Here is a 19,919-nt window from a genome sequence, read left to right as displayed (position 1 = left end):
TGTAATTTATTATATGTTTGGGTCTAAATAATGTTGCCTTTTATGCTTCCTTTTGTCCCTGCTCCTTCGTGTGGTTATGTGAATGTCTGTTTCTCTGTGTGTCTGTGTGTGTGTGTTTGTGTTTGTGCTCGTCTCGGTGTGTATCAGATTGTGGGCAACGGAAGTGAGCAGCAGCTCCAGAGGGAGTTAGAGGATGTCCTCATGGATCCATCAGTAGCTGACACTGGGCTTGGACCAGAAACGGGAATGGACAGCCTTGATGCAGGTGACCATGGTCTTCTACCTAACACAGTTGCACCTGTACCGCCAGGCTCTGACCCTCTGAGTGCTCCCCCGCCTAAGTTGGAGATGGTGCTTCCTGTTCAGACAGCCCAGGAGAGTGAGTTGAATGAGAGGTCATACCGAGGTAAGCCCTGAAGTGACTTCTTGTATCATTTTTCCTCATATTTGTCAAAGCTCACACAGTGGGTTTTGTTTTCAGCTGAAGTAATATCACAGAAGCACCTATTTATCTAAATTATGCTGTAAGCCCTCCCACTTCTTACATTCCCCTTTTTGCCCTTGTAGCAGGTAACGTGACTGTTGCCATGTACTTCTCATTTACTTTGTTTTGTCTCATTTACTCTCATCTTCTATTTATTTCATGGATTTCAATAATTGATATGACTGTTGTTCTGTTCATCTACTTCTTACCTGCTATGCAACTCTCTTACCATTCTTTTCCTGCTTCCACTGCAAGTGAGCTTATCTCTGATAGGACAATTCTGTTTATGTATGTATTATATAAGAAGATAATTACATTCAAAATATAATGACCCTCTTGTTTACTTTCTTTTTGTTGTTGCTTTGCAGCAGATGAATCGTCATCAGAAGGCAGTCCTTGCAGCCCCATCCCAGATGAGGACAGTGTTGTATTCAGCCAGCTGACATATCTGGGGTGTGCCTCGGTTAATGCTCCTCGGAGTGAAGTGGAAGCCCTACGTATGATGAGTATCCTCAGAGGGCAGTGCCAACTCCCCCTGGATGTCACACTGTCAGTGCCAGGCGTGTCTGAAGGCACTGTCAGGTAGTTCCAGTTCTACAGTGTGTGTGTGTTTGAGTAAATTTGTTGTGAGCACTGTGTGCCTGCCAATTTCTACAATTGCAGAGTGTGCAGTAGTAAGTTTAAAATATCATTTTTAATGACATTTTAACAGGTTGCTGGACCCCCACAACAGCACAGAAATTGCCAACTACCCGATATATAAGATTCTGTTCTGTGTGCGAGGCCATGATGGTACACCAGAGAGCGACTGCTTTGCTTTCACTGAGAGCCACTACAATTCTGAGATCTTCAGGATCCACGTGTTCCGCTGCCAAATCCAGGAGGCGGTGAGTGATTAACTGATTGTTGTTGGACTTACTTGTAACTATGCTTACTGAAGACAAACTTCCACAAGCTACAAGTAAAATTTCTGTTTTTCACATAGTGAACCAAAGGGGGAGCAAAAGCTCCATTTATAAATACTCTGCAATTCACATGGCATCCTTCTCTTGTTTTTTGTATGTGTGGGATCTTCCTCACTAGTCCCCAAGGGATTATGTCATGCAGGCTGTGCTACGATGCCCATGAACACCACTAACAAACACACACAATCCCACAAGTGAATTTATTGGGATAAGGAAGGAAGGAACAGGGAATACACTCATCAAACTGAGTTACAGTACTGTGTCTAATGTTAAGTGACTTTCTTTCCCACAAAGAGCCCCCAGAAAGGCACTACTTTGTCAGTTCTGCTTCATCACACTGTCCAGTTTCCCAAACACCCACCTGTAGCACACACTAAAACACTAATGCATATAACACAAATTCCCACCCAGATAATCCCAAATAGTAATCCACCTCTTTACTTAGCAACCGGACATCTCTGTCTCTGGCACAGTCTTCCTCTTGCAATGTCCTTTTCTTCCTCCCAAATGCCAGAAGCAAACCAATCTGCAATGCCTCTAGCTTTTTTGGCATCCCATGTGTACTATCAGACTGGAGTGAGTCAGCCCAGTGGTTGTCTCTTCCTTCAGGAAGAACGTTTTAGTCATATTTCTCACATCAATTCCAAATTTGCTGTAAATAACTCCTAAGACCTGTTAAATCAGTGCATTTATACACTAAGGTGTTTTTATTTTTATATTTGGAAATGTTTGTTTGGACATTGTAGCCATAACTAAAAGGTGCATATTGTTGATAAAGATTCATCTTTATTAAAATAATATCATGGTTGCATAACCAAACAATATATTCTGAAGTCACCTTGTGACAGGATATAACAACTGGTCTGCAACCAGTTACTGTCTTATTTGCCACAGCTGGGTTTTCAGAAAGTGGCCTATTTATTTAGTCAAATTGTGAAGAGCATCTGAAGTGTTTTTTTTCACCAGGAATTTTGACATTTTTGACAGAGAAAACAGGAGTGTTTACTAAACTTAGTTATACTACTAAAGTAGTTGTAGTTGATTTGCTGTAGTTCTTCTTCTAAATAGACTTGCAGAATTTGGAATAGAACTGTTCATACATAAAGCAAACCACCTCCTCAGTTTTACTCTGCTTTCTTTGTGCCACATCTCCTAGTCAGGCCCCAAGGCTATTTTTTAACAATTCCCAGTCTCCTGGTGTTGATGGTGATGCCGAGCCTGCTGACTCTCATATCCAACACCACCTTTTTGCCCATAAACTTTCTGTTCCCATCCAGAGATGTATATCTCATGCTACGTGTATGTGATTCAAATCAATACAGCTTCAGGAGATCAGTTTTACTGAAGTGATTTGGGCTCCTAACACAAATGAAATCACATGTTTAAATAGGGACAAACATAAATTGGGCACAAACAAATGGATACAGATTGTTGCCATGACATCAGTTGAAAATCTCTTAGTCAAAGGCCACATAAAGATAATGCTGCCAACTAAGAAATAATTTGAATATCCTGAATGGAAAGTAAAAACAGTGTAACAGGACACATAACAAATTCCAGATCTGTTAAAGAATACAGCTTTTTAGATAAAGGGAAACTGCAAGTGCCTTTATATAGTTACATTTCATTAGAAATTTGAGTGTAACAAAGGCAGCTTTTAAACAATTTCTTTATCGTTTGACACATACATTTTTAGCGCGTAAGCAGAACTCCAGCAGTTGAGAGAAAAGGCTGGAACAACTAGAAAGTTTTCTAGTTGCATTAGTCTTGGAAAGAAATCCTTTAGAAAGACAGAATGTTTCTCTTGTTATAGGAGAGTCACTCAATACCAGCAAAAATTACTTGACAGGATTGATATTTTTGCAGTACAGCTGCCTGCACGCTCAGAGTTCCTCACCACTGCACACAAAGAATAAAAAGGCCATATGTAGACATTTGAAACTGGACAGTTTTGTCTCTAGCATGGTTGAAACAATGCAGAACAACTAATCCTTTGTACTTAATGTTAATCATAATGGTAATAATTTCATCAATACAGGGGGTGACCCCCCATCTAGCTTTACTCATACCCCCCATCCCTTACATTCAGTCTCCTGTTGTTTCTGAATATACCCCCTACGATTCCCTAACATCCTTTTACTGTACCCGGAACAAAACAAAGGCTTTCTGTAGGAGAGATTTGAAGTTGCTTTATACTCTGCCCTTGAAAAAAGCAGAAGACTCTTGTTATTTATTGATAACAGCAGTTTCCCCACACCATTTTACAGTCCTTAACCCCCAAGCTCCACTGTTTACCACAATTAGAGATGATCCAAAACCACTATGCTGTGGGCCTCTAGTTGTGGGGTGGGTGTGGGGGGCTCTGCTTATTATCATGCACACATGTCAGCTTAGTAATAATAAAAAAGAAAGGACTGTTTCTTAACTAAATGCAAAGCTCATAAATCAAGTCTTGTGAGTGGAAAAATACATTTAGTGAATGTAAATAAATCATTACCTCCCTGCTCAGTTTTCCATACTTGGCAGTCTCTGGCTGAACCCAATCCTCGACAAATCAACTCTGTATGAGTGGGATGTAACTGTTAACATAAACATTACCTACACGTTCAAATTCATTGCAAATATTAATCTGTATGTTGATTAAAACTCAAAATGGTTGATAGGCTGCAGGGCCTGCAGTGAGTATAGTAGTGGGTCATTAGGTAAGTGTATTAGTCCCCCCATACCACAAAATAACAAATCTGCAGTGGCTGGCTGGAGTATTTTAATCAATACTAATGACTAAGTGATTGCTTTGCCTGCCGCTGATGTTTTTGGCTTGCAAAACTCAACTTTATGAGATATTTTAGCTACAGGAGCTGCTAAATCTTGGGTTGTCTATATTCGCTCCTTTGACTCTCCTTGCTTACTGTCTAGGGATTCCATGCTGAAAAAACCTTTTTCGGAAAGGTACAATAATTTGCAGTCCACTATTTGTTTCCCTAAAATCAACAATCAGTTAATGCATTCTGAAGCTGGTAGCTTGCTTTAAGGAAAGAGACTAACACAAAATAATTGTTTAAATTCTTATAATACAAAAAGGTAGACCTTAGATATCCCTTGTGCCATATTGTGCTTACTATAACTGTGTTTCTATGTAGCTTTATTTGGAATGTTAAATTGAATATTCCCTCCCCATTACAGTGGCTTAATTTTGTGTTTTTGTATTAAGTATTTTGTACAGCATTTGTGTACTCCTCTCTCTGCAGGTGAGTAGGATATTGTACAGCTTTGCCACAGCATTTCGACGGTCTGCTAGGAAGACAGTTCTGTTGTCACAGCAGGCTGCTCCACTCACCCCTGACAGTGACTTGTTTACCTTCACGGTCAGCCTGGAGATCAAGGAGGATGATGGAAAGGGTACCTTCAGGTGGGACACACGTTACACATAGCATGTCTTTAGAACATTAAAAAAAAAAAACACACAAGATACAAACACTGTTTCAAAAAAACATAAATACAGACATTTTTGGTATTTCTTCATCAGAGTCTCAAGGAAACGGTGCACATATATTGCTTGTTTTATCATGTACACTATTTAGAGATTATGCACCTGTTCCTAATCTTTAAGTAGGACAAAATAATGGCACAACAGTGTTGCTGCATGTCAAAGGAATGTTTGGAGCATGGAATAGTCATATGGTGTCTGATGTCTTGAAATACTTTGGAGTTGCACTAAAGTCTATAAACTTTTTCCTGTCCCTCATGCTGTGTGATTTTGCCAGAGAAGAATGAACTGCATGTGCTCATGATGTGGGTATACTGTGTTTAACACTAGTTTTAATTGTCAAATCTAGCCAAAAATGTATATCTGGGAGAAAGTGTAACTTTGAAAATGTATAGAAGCCTGACATATCATTGTTAAGAATTAGATTTTCAGGGGCAGCACCTTTCTAACAAACTACTGATTATTGTTAAGATCACACACTTACTGATCAAGCATTGATAATACAACAGCAAAAATGTTTTTTCTTGTTTCTTGAATTATCTTTGCTGACCTCTTGTATTTTGTTATCTGATATTAGTGAATCACTTCAGTGTGTTGCCACACCGCTCTAGATTCTCTGCCTATTTGGAAAACAAAACAAGCAAAAAAAAAAAACTTATTATTTTTAGCCATCACATACTTCCTCCTCATTAGCTCTTAGAATATTTTTAGGGAAGCAAACAGCTTTCTTATACATGTGTGCACACATTGTTTTTTTTTTGTTGTTTTTTTTAGGGTAAGCAACTATGGCATTTTTTATGGAATAGTACGAAAATACAGCATAATACTTGAAAGATAATATAGAACACTGTTTCTCCTGAATATGGTATAAACAAGCCAGTTTAATGGTGTAGTTGACTAAGCTCTATCTGATACATTAAGTCTTTACTACAGGTTTTGGTGATCTGAGCACTTAAGTGTTTCTTCAGTGTTTCCTCAAGAATTTGTGTTAGTTAAGTCTTGAAGAATGTTGATTACTGCTCCTGACTCAAACCTGTTTTTTTTTCCTGCTCTGTAAGCAGAGCATGCTTGCACATGGCTTTTATGTTCATTTTAATCATGATAAATTGGGGTATTCCAAACATGAGCTATGGCCCACCAGTAAATAATACTGCACTAGTATTATTTTTCTTTCCAATGTAGACATAATAAAAACAACACATCAGCTTGTTGTAATTGTGTTATCTGCTGCATAATTTCATTTGATATGATTTTTTCACATTCATTTTTTTTAATGTAATGATCCTTTCACTATTAAAAATTTGCTTAATACATTTTCTTGTACTTCTACATTCAGTGCTGTAGCAAAAGACAAAGACAAGCAGAGCTTCAAGCTGCGTGCAGGAATGGACAAGAAAATTGTCATTTATGTCCAGCAGACCTCCAATAAGGAACTGGCCATTGAGAGGTAAAATATAGTGAATACTCTCTCTCAATCATTCACAGCTCTTCAGAATAACATCAGAGCAACATCATCAGGGTGACGTGTTTAGTAGAAAGAGGTAAAGAGCAAAAAAGAAATCACTCAGCTATAACTATAACACACACACAGATGAACATCTTTACATCCGTGTGTCAGTCCGAGGCACTTTGTAAGTGTTCCAGCACAATCATAAGATGGTGACTGATGTAAGCCTGTCGCAGAGGCTACTCATTTTCCGTAGCATAATAAATCTTGAAATGTAAACATTCTATCACCTTTTCATGGACTTCCATTTTGGCAGCGGTTTGTTACTGCTTGATGAACCCAGAGACCCATTGAAGTGCTGTGTTTAATATTCTCTGTGCTCTGGTCTGTGTTAGCAGATCAGTCCAGGGAGCTACAATATTTGAAATACTGGATGTGATTTTTTATTTTTTTTTTCTCATGTATATATAGGACTGGTTCTAATTAATTATAGAGATTTATTATGCTGCCTCTGGTTCCTGTGCTTGCTTTGTTTTTTTTTTCCATCTCCCGTTTGTATTATGTCTATTTGTTTTACTATCTTCATGTGTCTGTGTGTACATCTTTGTTTGCTTGTGTGTGTCCACTTTCATCTCTTTCTTTTTTTCTTCAGGTGTTTTGGTCTTCTGCTCAGCCCAGGGAAAAATGTGAAGAACAGCGACATGCACCTGCTAGACCTGGTAGGTGATTGTGATTGTGTATGTGTGTCTTTGTGGGTATGTGTGTGTTTGTCAACTTCCTCCATCTTGCACCCCTTCAGGAATCAATGGGAAAGAGCTCAGACGGGAAATCTTACATCATCACAGGAAGCTGGAACCCCAACACGCCCCAGTTCCAGGCTGTGAATGAGGAAACGCCCAAAGGTAACAGCCAAAAACGTAATTTCACGCAATAATCTGACATAATTCCAAGTCTTAAAATGACTTTCCAGAGGTTGTATGAATTACGAAATCAAGTTGTGTGGTAGCATGTGGTAGAACTTTTGGCTACATTTAATAGACATTGAAACTCTACTTAAATAATCAGCAATTATTTGACATTTGACGCTGTCACTGACTTTGTTCAGTTTTCCATATACACTCCCTTCCTGCTCTCCCAATTCAGCACTAAACATAATATGTTTTCATAAACTACTTATGGGTTTAAGTAGGAGAATAAATTACCCGTGGATGACATTTTAACTGTTTTTGTTTTGTTTGTTTATTTTTACCAGATAAATTCATGTACATGACGACAGCAGTGGACCTAGTGATCACAGAGGTGGAGGAGCCAGTCCGTTTTCTGCTGGAGACGAGGGTCAGAGTGTGCTCCCCAAATGACAGGCTGTTCTGGCCCTTCAGCAAGCGTAGCTACACTGAGACTTTCTATCTTAAACTACGACAGGTATGTTAATTCATGGCGCAATTGATATTAGCGGTGACGTTGTTGTTTGTAGTAATATTTGAAGAAGAAATATAATGGATGTTTAAGCAAACAGTCGGAGGATGGTCTATTGACAGCTTTCCCTAAATATATATGTATATTTATATAGTTTATCTTGTGTTTGACCTCCTTAGATGGAGCGCAAGGAGCGTAAGAGTCCAGCCTCTGACACATTATATGAGGTGGTGAGTTTGGAAAGTGAGACTGAGAGAGAGAAACGGAAGACAACAGCTAGTCCTGGCATATTGTCCACCGGGACTGGTACCACAGTTCCTTCACCTCCTGAAGATGATGAAGAGGAAGGTGAATGCGTGTTTTTTGCTTAACCACTTCTTAATCGAAGTAGTACTGCTACTGTCTGTACCTGCCTATTGATCTGTTTCTCTGTGTTGTGTTGGTTTTTGGTCTGCAGGACTTTTGGTACAGATTTGTCTGACTCTTTGAACTGCATGTTCATTGATTTCCAGAATCCGTGTTGAGTATTTAGATAGAGCACAGTAGGTTTAGATAATACCAGTTTCCAGCTGACAAATTGTAAACTTGTATCAAAGAGTAATATAGTGAATTTTCAAACAAAAAAATCTTTTATTTAGAGAGCTATAATAATCACAAAACATGAAACCAGGGGATCACAATGTGTAACTAAAACATTTAATTTAATCATTTCATGTGCATAAGCTATGAAGTGTATTATATTTGGAGCATATACATGTAAAGGACAATTTCATATATGAAAGAAGGTAAAGGAGAATAATCTAAGTTTTCACTTTGTGTGTTTGTATGTCTTTGTGTTTAGATAATGATGAGCCGTTACTCAGTGGGTCAGGTGACGTTTCCAAAGAGTGTGCAGAGAAGATCCTGGAGACTTGGGGAGAGTTGTTATCCAAGTGGTAATGCTTTGTGCCCTTCTTCATTGTGTCTGTCCCCATCTGTCTCTGTTGCAGTTAACGCACACACACACACACACACATACACATACACACACCATTAATTTATATCTGTGTGTGGGGCTTAGCGGATGTGCTGTGTGTGAAAGCAGCAGGCAGGAATTCTTGATAAGCTGCTTATTAAGATGGCTTCCCTCTCCCATTACTGCATTTGTTTTTAATCAGAAGCTTGTGATGAACTGAATAGAAACTGCCACACATACACTGGAGTGGAGAGCATAGTTGTTTTTCTTTGTCTGTTCTCATGTATCTTTTCAGGAGAACAGTTAAATATGTACAAACATATATTCGAAATATATTTAATAATATAATTCATTGGAGATTAGATGACACTATGTACAGTATGTTGTAGCCTTTAGGTTTGTCATAATGTCTCTGTGGTTTTTATTAGATTTTGCTATTTATAATGTCCTTCAAGAATAAGAAACGTTGCCATGGACATCAAAGCACTGAGTCCTTTGGAGGTATTTGTTTCACTTATCTGATAAAAACAACGCCAAAAAAAAAAGGACTCATGAGACTAGCCTGTTATAATACTAGGCTTTGTGTGTATGATTGGCCTTTTGTGTGTGGGGGTACGTTGGTGTGTGTGTTGTGGCATTGTGTGGCACTCAGGGAGCACAGAGAGTCAAATCATAGACAGCCTTTAACAATCTTGCCCCTGAAGACCAGGCCTGGCATTACTTACGTCACATGCGCACACACACATTCACAGTATACTTTTGTTTCCCCTCTTAGTCTCAGCTGAAAATGCCATGTATTGCATAACCTGATGCTCGGAACAAACAAGCAAAGCAAACTTAGACCATGAGAGGATAAATTAAGAAAGGGGAAAAAGTGAGAGAATCATCACAGATTCAAGGGTTTTTTGTCTGAACTAGTCAGGAGGTAGTTGGAAGGTACAGCTATGCCTTCAGGTTTATCTTCTCCTTCTTTATCTCAAATTTTATCTCAGCCCATTACAGTACAAGTTCATTTAGTGCTGCAAACACTGTTTATCACTCATGTGACAGAGTTCGCCAGAAGATCTAACATTTAAGTGAGCAGATGAGGAAGGAATTGAAAAAGCTTTTGTGTATAGCTGCTGTTTTCCCCATCTTGCTATAAATGAGCCAGGGGTAAAATAAAGTAAAAGTAGTGCCAGTGGAAAAGATGAAAAAGAACTACAAGCATAAATTAAGTAGCATGCATTTTTCGTACAAACGCAGCATATATTTTAGTCTGAAGGAGTGACATATGAGTGCTTGATTTATTGTATCCCTTAGGGTAGGCAGGACTGGAGGATTAAAAGACTGGTTCACATGTAAATCACTATATTTTTCGCATTAAATGATGTACAGTAAACCATCCACATTGTCATGATCTTGGACCAGTAGGACATCTGTAAAGATGATAATAGTTCATCTTAGACATAATCTAGGGCCAGTGAAAACATCTTGGGTAGACAGCGTAGACAAGTGTGAACTGAACATTGCAGCTGCAATTGCATGCAACAAGGGAACCAGCAGCATGCTATACTTTACAAAATATTATGTCTTGGATAAACTGCTATGGTTGACTCTCCTATTTTCTTCCTTCCCTCTTCTCTTCTCTCAGGCATTTGAACTTATCAGTGCGTCCGAAGCAGCTGCCAGCTTTGGTGCGGAGTGGCATTCCTGAGGCTCTACGTGGGGAGGTGTGGCAGCTCCTGGCAGGCTGCCATAACAATGACCACCAGGTAGAAGAGTACCGCACTCTTATTACAAAGGTAAGAGCACACACCAGTTTTGTCTCTGTGAAGATGATTAGGACACACTAAACTCCCATGTTCCCTTAATGTTGTTGGTGTTCTCATTGGAAAGGCAGACCTTCAACAGGGTGGCACACAATTAATTTTTGGATGGATCAACAAGCTGTGCACATCATCTCTGATGGTTTCTAAATCTTTGTCTAAACTTAAGCCATTATTAGTTTGAGCATCAGCCAGCCTGAGAATTCTTTCCTCTAGCAGTTTTCTCTATTTACACGTGGTTATATTTTGATTTTATTTCTTTTTTGTATTTGGTTTCTACTGTCCAGAGCAATGCGTTACTGTTATTGTTCTTGGAAATGGTTGTGGTTAAGTTTTACTTCTTTAAAGTGCACCCCAGAGGCCACTAATAAGTTTCACAAGTTTCTCTCTTATGTGCTTAACACTTGTGATGGAAACCACGACTGCCCTGTAGATCATATTAGCTGATCACTTTTGGGCTTTATGCAAGCAAAAGGTTTATACGCTTTAGTATAAGGAAGGAAAAATGCCTTTTTCAATGACTTGATGTGATGTCTGATTCTATTTTAACTATTATACTTAGTTTATACCAGCCTGCACCTGAAATTGCCTGGTATACAATGCTTCCTCTGTAATCTGAAATGATAATTTAATTGTTATTATTCATATATGATGATTTCAGTTGGGACATTTTTAACATTAGGTTTGTCACAGGTACCTCACCTTGTTATAGCCTATGCCTCGCTTTTGTCTGTATTTGCTCATTTCAAATTTGTTAGGAATGTGAGGGTCTGTCTGTGTGTAAGGATCAGGGGTGACTTAGTCTGGCTGTAGATAGTTAGCCCCCCAGGCTCTCAGAACTGTTTGTTAGTCTATGTAATTTCTCGACTGCAGCTCAGTCCACTGTTCTTATATAAAGGCAACATCCCCGGGCAGCAAGCTGGGTCCCAGGTGGTGACAAGATGTTTGTCATGCCCTTTCCTCCCCTTTGCACTTTTCCCTCACTCTCCTTTTCTTCATTCTCCCTGACCACATTTACTTCCTTTCACTTTTGATCTTTTCCCATCTCTGCCCTTATACTTTTTCTTTATCGTACTATCACTTACTTCTCTGTTGTGTTCTGATTTAGGTATTTAAAATGCATGATCAATTGAAATAGAAGTTTTGCACCAAAACAATATAGGAATCATGCTCTGTTACTATGAATGGTATGTGTGGAATCTGAACATTCACTCAGAAAGCAATAACAATGGATCAGAAAGTCACCGTACTGATAGCCATTGGACCGAAAGTTGGATACAAATTTATTGCAGAAGCAACTCAAGGATTTCAGACTTGTATGTCAGCCAACAAACACACAGAGAAAACTGTGGAGAGCATGTGCATCTAAATCTGACTGACAGACAATTAGCATTTTATTTAGTCTACTTAGAGCAAGACCTGGCAAGGTAGCCAAGAACAGTTAAAGGACAGAAAGATGATAGAATAACTGCCTGCAAAGACTAAGTGGAAATCTATTGTCTACTTCATATTATATTTATGAATAAGGAAGTCATTTTCATACACTTTCATGCTGCTGTACTAATTAAAGCTCATATTCTCATGTACTAATTCATTCTTTCCCTTTCAAGTTCCTGTTTAAAAATGTGTACATACAGTATTCATGTGCCAGCTCTGAATCATTAGGTTGCTGTGGCTAGGGTTCACATTTTGCATTAGCTTCATGAACTGAAGTGAGTATAAACCAGTCACTGACAGTTACTACTACCAAACATTTACTTTCTTTTGGCAGCACACTGGCTCGGTGCCAGCTGATTTTAATCAGGAGGATGTTTTGAAAGAGCATTGTATATTGGCAAGAAATACTTTGTTATTACACGGAGGGGCAGTGACCATGTTACAGCAACAGTAGAGACATATTTATCATGATAATCCTACTCTGTATGTACGAGTAAAATGGTGTTCAGCCTTCGAGGAAACTGAAATGGTGTATGAATGTAATTTAAATATATTGAGAACCACTGATACTTTTGTGAAGATCATGTTTTAGTTAAAATTTGGTTGCAGATGGGCCAGTGGAATGGACTGTATAGGTGGCAGAAACCTGGCTAAATGAATAGTCATTATGTATTATGTTCTTTGCGATGGTCCTGTCCAGGGCTGTTTAGTAGCAGCAGACAGAATATGGCGGCTTCATGGTTCTGTGTACATAAGTTAGGTTATGTAATTATAATGTGCCGTAGTTTTGCCAAATCATGTTGTGTAGTTATGGTCCATTAGCAAATGTTCAGAAGCCTGGTGGATGGGGCCCACTGTGTGGAAATATGTAGACATGCTTAGTGTGGGCACATTTACTGTTTTTCTCTTCTGGAGTAAAATGTTCTGATTGCACTATTAACAGTAATAAATATACGGTTCCCAGACCTGCTGCAAAAACAAGCACTTATAACTACCTGCCTATGCCTGTTTGACCTACAAAATAACCTGTCTGCCTGCCTGTATGCCTGTCTGTCTGTCTTTATGATCATTTGCGTTCCTGGATGCCTGACTCTGAGTCACTCTGACTTTTTCTGGACCCGTTTGTGCTCCTGTCAGTATGTGTGTCGTTCTGCCTCTCTTTGTCTGCCTGCTCATTTGTGTTTTGTCACTGTCTGCTTGCCTTTTTCTCTCTTGACTCCTGCTGTCTTAGCATCCAACGTGTTCGCTGCTTTTTTATGACTGTGTGCCTGCCTGGGTCTCTGTCTAATCAGTTTACATATACATTGCTCCCCTGACATCTACCAGGCACAGCTAGAAATACATCCAGATTTGTTTATCTGTTTTTGAATCTAGTTTCCTGCATCAAAATATGCAGTGAATGGTTCAGACAGATGAAGTAATTTGAGTAACTGATCAAATTGAATATGTGGAGGCTTAATTTTTTGCATAATCTTGCACTATTTTCTTACAATAATGACTTTGTGTCTGTGACTGCATGACAATCCTCACCACCCTTGCCTTATGGGATTACTTTCTCTACTAGCATTAATTTCATCATACAGAGATAAACTTGACTGATTTACTAGTAGCTATACTGATTGTGATAATGTATTACATGTATCTGTCTAGTTTTTAGAAATAATTTTCATTTGCGTCCTTACTATGCAACCCGTTATTTTCATGTGGGTTACATCACGCTGAGTGATATAATTGAGCGGCTGCTTTTCTTCATATTTAAATAAAAACAACAGAATTATCAGGATAATTAGCTGCCGGCTTTGGGCATAATCTTGTCAAGAGTTGGCAGTGGCAGTTTGCAAGGTAATTCTGCTGTTTCAATAGTAATTAGCTTAGCTTGTCAAAAGGAAAAGTTATTCACATTTTTCGCAATGGGTTAATATTGTGTTGTTTAATTAAATATTACATTTGCAAATATTATAGAGATTATTTAAAAATAATATTGAGCATTAATTTCATTTCTCCCACCAATTACAATTATAATCTTGGTGTCACCAGTTTACTAATACTATTGCTACTTTGATTTGACATGAGTATATTAACAGTAATGAGCTCTTTATTAGTGCTGATTTTTCTTTCCTGTATGAGTCAAGCTGTTCAGGGGTTCAGGTCCCTTATGTTGTTGCCAGGTGTGTGTCAGCTACTGGATGCCTGTCCTTGAGATGTTGCCAAGCTGTGAGAAATCAGAAGTTAGACACCTAACAGGACTGTTGTGCTCAGCTTGGCAACCCATTAAGAGTACATTATGTGTCTCCTGCTTCCTTGTTTTCATAGTTTTGTGTTCTTGCTATTTTCTTTTTGCTGTCTTGTATTTCTTTCTCTTTACCATGTTTTCCTTCTCTTATCTTTGATGAACTTTGCTTCCTTCCACTCTCGTTCTCATCCTTTTTCCCTTTCCTCTCGTTCAAACCATTTTTGTCGTACTGTCATCTATTTTTAGCTCCTCGTGTGGTGGGCAGAGGAGGTGCGTGAAAGCATCGGAGTGTGTCTGGATTGCAGGAGAGAGGTGCAGGCTGGTGTATGTGTGTGTGTATGTTTGGGTCTCCATCACGCTACACCAAATTGCCCCGCACGAGACAAATTCTGCATTCTTGAGAAAGTTGTTAGGATGTAGATACAGGATGTAGACCAGTGAGTAATGAAATCTAATCATCATATTATATGTTTTAAAAATAACTGTAGTTATTCCAGCAAAAATTCAGTTGGCTATTCTCTGAAGTGCTGAAGGGGACTTGCTAAGGATAGTTTAAGATGATGAAGTAAAACATGTTTAATTAAGTCCTAACCAGACCGTTAGAGCCATGCAATTAAATGGTAGCCGTTGATATTGCTGGGTGGGAGATTAAAGATGTCAGGTGTTGTCATGCTAACTGGCTGTAGCTGACTGTCAAAGCAGCTCTAATGCTAAGCAGTCATGCAGTGTCTGCTGATGCAGGCAAAGTCAGTAGCAGGTAAATAGTTGTTTAGAGCTACCAGACAAAAGTAGATGTGCACACACTAATAGAAAGTTACATATCAAATGCAAACTCTGTGCAACAATAACCTTATAAAAACACCCTGAAAGTGTCTGGATCTTACTTGTACTGTGTAAGTGTAAGTGTCCATAATGTTGCAGTCTCTCTCTTCATTTCTCTTGCATGACAAATGCACAAAGTTGCAAGGGTAGAGAACAAAACAGCAATACTTTTGTTCCGAAAATAAAAAATCCCTGGAAGAAAGTAGGTGATTTGTTATACATTACATAAATGCCATTGACTAAGGACCATGACTTGCTGCTGTAATTAACAGATCATGACATTGCCACATGTTGATGTACTATGGATTTAGCATATAGCACTATAGCACTAGTAAATTATTTTGAGCAATCGTATTATTTTAAATGTTTCTTCTTCATGGTTCTTTCTGCTACATTAGTTTAACAGATAACTTAAAGAAATTATTTTCTCACAATTAAAGTGGCCATCATTTCATTTTAGCATCACTGCATCTGACCTAACTAAACTTCCACCAGTGACTTTTACCTTACACACACTCCTTTGCTTGCAATTTGTAGCTAGAAAGCAAACAAGTGAAATTATTTGTGGTGTACTTTCATATATTTAAATCAGTCTGTCAGTGTCAGTGTAAATATAAAAAATTATAAACTTGTAAAAAATTATTTATTGCGTTAAGTTTAAAAGGACCTGCTGACCTGTACTATATGTATCATGGGATATTTCCAGTAAATTGCACTCAGGCATGCACTTATTGTTTCACTGTGCACAAATACAGTACCTTTTCTGCACTCTAGAAAGCATATGTTCAGATTCTTTTAGTTATAAGGTCAGAAGATGGAGAATTTGGTAAATACTGAATGTTACCAGTTCTAACAGTGTTAAATGTTATTTTTGAGTCTTGGGTGATCATGGGAAACACTGGCACAAAAAGTGGGGGAGGAGTGAGAGGATGGGAGAAGTGGAAACCTCGTGCCCTTGCAGTTGACTATTGGTTGGAGCCAGTGGGAAGGGGAGGAGCCTCAGTGCCACTGTTTCTGTAGAGAGAGAGGCAGAGGGAGAGAGAAAGACTGAGGGAAAGAGACAGCAAAGCAAGATAAATGAAGACGGGGGTTCTCCCAGCATTGATATGCCTGCCTAACTCATTTCCACTCCAGACATAGTTGCTTCTTTTCTGGATAGAGATATCAGCTGAAGTGTGTTTGTATGTGTGTGTGGATGTTTTAAACATCAGTCACCCCACACACTGACTACATCCTTTCAGCTCACGGCAGTCTGCTGTGATCTTGCTGCGAACAACCAGACAGAACCTGAGACAAGAGCAAACAGACATGGACGAGTGATGAAAAGAGCATAAAGGAGCAAAAAGAAAGAAGAAGAAAAAGAAGAAGCAGGACAGAACTGGAGTTAAAGGACATAACATAAAAGGAGGAATCATGCTTATTGCCACTTCCCTCACTTTATGTATGCAGCTTATTACACAATAATGTCTTTTTTCTGGAAGCTGTGTTTGTGACTGTCAGCTATAGACAGATAAAAGAGAGATTCAGCCTGCGCTTTCTGCAGCTGCACAGATGTTGAAGACATCTCAGATTTTTTTAGGGAGTTAAAGTCACAATTCTTTCTATTTTTTCCTTTTTGTGACTTCAACTGGTAAGTTTGCTTTACTACCAAAACGAAAAGGAATACACCTGTTTGTGTGTTAATCTGTTTTTACCCTGATGGTTCTGCATCTTTGTGTAAAACCATAACTGTCTGCACTGAGGATAGATCCAGGGGGAGTTCCTCACCCCTCTCTGTCTTTTCCATCCTTCCTGCATTTGAAATGGCAGATGGCAGCAGACTAGTCATGGAACTGCAGCATGGAGTTTTTTATTTGGACTGAAACCATATACCTACTTTCAGAAGCAGCAAGCTACCTGACAAATTAGTGGGCTCTTGGGTTCGTCATACCCTTGAAGGGCCCATTCACCACGTACTGTGTTCCTGCCCAAGATGATGAATTCCTCACTGGATTCACTGAACCAGAACTCTTCTGACCCATCCACCTCATCTGCTCCCTTCTGCCTACTTGAGATAGGCTATTCCCAAATTTTTACCACCTGCCTCCTTGAAGTCTCTGTCATCCTTCTTCTCACCGTTTTAATTATTTCTGGTAATCTTGTGGTAATTTTTGTGTTTCACTGTGCCCCCTTGCTTAGCCAGCACACTACCAGTGCTTTCATCCAGACTATGGCATATGCTGATCTGCTGGTGGGGGCCAGCTGCCTGTTCCCCTCCCTGTCCCTTCTCCATCACCTTCAGGGCCTCGACCCGAAGCTCACCTGTCAGGTGTTTGGGTACATGGTATGTGTTTTAAAGTCAGTTTCAATGGCATCATTAGCATGTGTAAGTGTGGACCGCTACATTGCCATTACCCGACCACTAACTTATCCGTCCCTAGTGACACCATGTCGAGTGCGCTTCTGCATCGTTCTGATATGGTTGTACTCTGCTTTGGTGTTTCTCCCATCTTTTCTTGGTTGGGGGAAACCTGGCTACCATGGCGATGTAGTGGAGTGGTGTGCAGTTCAGTGGAAGACTAGTCCGGCATTCACAACCTTTATTGTTGCCCTGCTCTATGCTCCTGCTGCTCTCACTGTCTGCTTCACCTACGCAAATATCTTCAAAATCTGCCGACAGCACACACGGGAGATCAGCGAGCGCCACGCACGGTACCGACCCCAACTGCAGGGCCCAAGGTTGACAGTGGGATCTGTGGTCAAGGACAACAGTGCAGTAGAACCAGGACAGCTGCTGCGCTTTTCTCACCTACAGAAATCTCAACACCACCACCCACAATATCAGCAGCCCTCATCAACATACCCAGACAAGCGCTATGCTATGGTACTGTTCCGCATTACCAGCGTGTTTTATATCCTTTGGTTGCCATATATCCTCTACTTCCTGCTGGAGAGTGCAGGAATCTACCACCATCCTGCAGCCTCATTCCTCACCACATGGCTGGCCATCAGCAACAGCTTCTGTAACTGTCTCATCTACAGCCTCTCTAACTCTGCCTTCAGGAAGGGCCTCAAACGCCTTTACTCATTCTGTTTACAGCGCAGTGGCAGTGGCTTTGGGGTTAGGAACAGCAAAAAGGCTTTCGTTGGCTCTGTTGAAAAGGGATGTTCAGGGCCGGGGTATGGATATGGACATGGGGAAATAGGTTTTGGCACAACTTGTCATGTGTAGTGCACACTCAGAGGAAACCTTTTATGCCAACAGCACTGCAACCACATCATGTCTGATGAGGTTGCTGTAAAATGTTTCCTCTGTTAAGATGAAATGTGCTGTAATGAGAAAGAGGCATTGATCTGCCACTACTGTTTCTGTTGCATTTGGAGGTTACACAGGCGTCCTCTCTGCACATGCCACAGCTGGCAAACAGAGAAAGCGAGTCAAGAGCAAAGCACCGAAGGATTAAAGAAAATCTAGATATTCTTGCTAGATATTTTAAAACAGTCAAGAAGATCTGGCATACTGTTCATTGACGGGGGCAATAGATGGAAGGGATAAAATCTGTTTTGTTTTATGGGAAGTGAATGTTTAACTTATATTGCTAAGACAACAAAACATTACAAGAATTGTACTGTACTAAACAACTATGTGCAGTATGTGAAATCCTCATTCCACCACAGCATGTATTGAATTAAAAAAAAAAAAAAAGAAACTAGAACCAATGAAACAGTCGACTGCTGTTATTTAGTAATGTAGCGCTGAGGTGGTAGTGCTGAGGTGAACCACCAACAGCAGACTTTAACTATTTTTATGCTCTTATCCCCCAGTATTTATATACTAAAAGTAATGCAAATCTGTGTGTGTATGTTGTATTTGTTGTCTCTTGTTGGTTGGTTGATTAAAAAGGAAGTGGAATTTAATAATGTAGGTCTAGACTCAGTAGACACCATTTTATATGTTTGCATTGACTGAGCTGGTTTGTCTGACACATCTGTCAATAAACTTTTGAAATAGATTATAGATTATTTATTGATGTTGTACAGGACAAGACAGGTCTTTCATTAGGTTGTGAGTTCACACAAGTCTGTTGTAATGTATGAATATATGACACGACATGTACGACTGTTAATCTGACAAAAAGAAAAGATCAGTGAATTCCTCTTTCAATGTATTTTTTACATTTTTGTGACTGTCCTTGCACCTTTGTTTTTCTGATTATGTAACTAAACTCTTGGGTAAGGCAAGATGAAGAAACCTCTATATTTTTACACTTATTTTAGGCTGAATTTATATCATTAGGCTATTTTTTTTTTCAAAGTAATAATGTTTAGGTATTTTGGATAAATAACCCTCAACCTGCGATCCCCTACCTTTGCCTTTGGGATTTTAGGGGAAAAGTCTAATGAGAAGTGGTAAAAGTGTAATTGTGTAAATTCTGCACATTTACATATTCTTGGTAATAATGATCTTGATAAAAACCTAGGTGTACCTACATTTGGGGATTAGTGCATGCATGTCCACACAAAAATACTCATTACGCAGAATGACCACATGTACACAGAACAGCCCATTCACACTGCCAGTAGGCAAAACTCTGTGCGGCAACATATAGAAATTGGGAATTGTAGTTGGGTGTGTGTGTGTTTGTGTCTATCTGCATGCTCATGTTTTAGTATGTTTCTCACATCTTGTCCCCTCGTGTAGTTTAGTGGACTGTTTTTATTATAACTTGATGTTCAAGAGAAACTAATGAAATTTAAAAGTCGAATTGAGGCCAAGTATACGTACTGTGTAATCAACTCAGATCTGAAAAATGATCTCAATTTAGACCCATGGAGACTCATGTCATTTTATTTAGGTGCAAATATTCTAGCTTTATATACCTAGA

General features: G+C 39.3%; 2 protein-coding genes across 5 annotated transcripts in view; both read left to right on the top strand.

The window, feature by feature from the left end:
- Positions 1-19,919, top strand: part of rabgap1 (RAB GTPase activating protein 1) — a 63,210-nt gene that overhangs the window by 12,689 nt on the left and 30,602 nt on the right. For 3 of the 4 annotated variants that reach the window (XM_026296729.1, XM_026296726.1, XM_026296727.1), the window contains 11 exons: positions 148-406; positions 853-1,066; positions 1,197-1,371; positions 4,698-4,858; positions 6,273-6,383; positions 7,036-7,102; positions 7,183-7,285; positions 7,636-7,805; positions 7,979-8,153; positions 8,641-8,734; positions 10,388-10,538. In XM_026296729.1, coding sequence (XP_026152514.1) covers positions 148-406; positions 853-1,066; positions 1,197-1,371; positions 4,698-4,858; positions 6,273-6,383; positions 7,036-7,102; positions 7,183-7,285; positions 7,636-7,805; positions 7,979-8,153; positions 8,641-8,734; positions 10,388-10,538 — 1,680 coding nt within the window. The remainder of the gene's footprint in view (positions 1-147; positions 407-852; positions 1,067-1,196; positions 1,372-4,697; positions 4,859-6,272; positions 6,384-7,035; positions 7,103-7,182; positions 7,286-7,635; positions 7,806-7,978; positions 8,154-8,640; positions 8,735-10,387; positions 10,539-19,919) is intronic. The other variant, XM_026296728.1, reaches the window with a different exon arrangement.
- Positions 13,860-18,754, top strand: LOC113124205 (probable G-protein coupled receptor 21). Its single transcript, XM_026296732.1, has one exon. It carries the CDS (start codon positions 17,027-17,029, stop codon positions 18,263-18,265), a length of 1,239 nt encoding a protein of 412 aa, XP_026152517.1. The 5' UTR covers positions 13,860-17,026; the 3' UTR covers positions 18,266-18,754.

Source organism: Mastacembelus armatus, chromosome 12, assembly GCF_900324485.2.
Source record: "Mastacembelus armatus chromosome 12, fMasArm1.2, whole genome shotgun sequence".
In the NCBI taxonomy this organism is placed as follows: domain Eukaryota; kingdom Metazoa; phylum Chordata; class Actinopteri; order Synbranchiformes; family Mastacembelidae; genus Mastacembelus; species Mastacembelus armatus.
This window is presented reverse-complemented; position numbering and strand designations above follow the sequence as displayed.

What these genes read in the sequence shown, in the direction of transcription:
- LOC113124205 (XM_026296732.1), top strand. Translation starts at nt 17,027, where the DNA reads ATGATGAATTCCTCACTGGATTCACTGAACCAGAACTCTTCTGACCCA.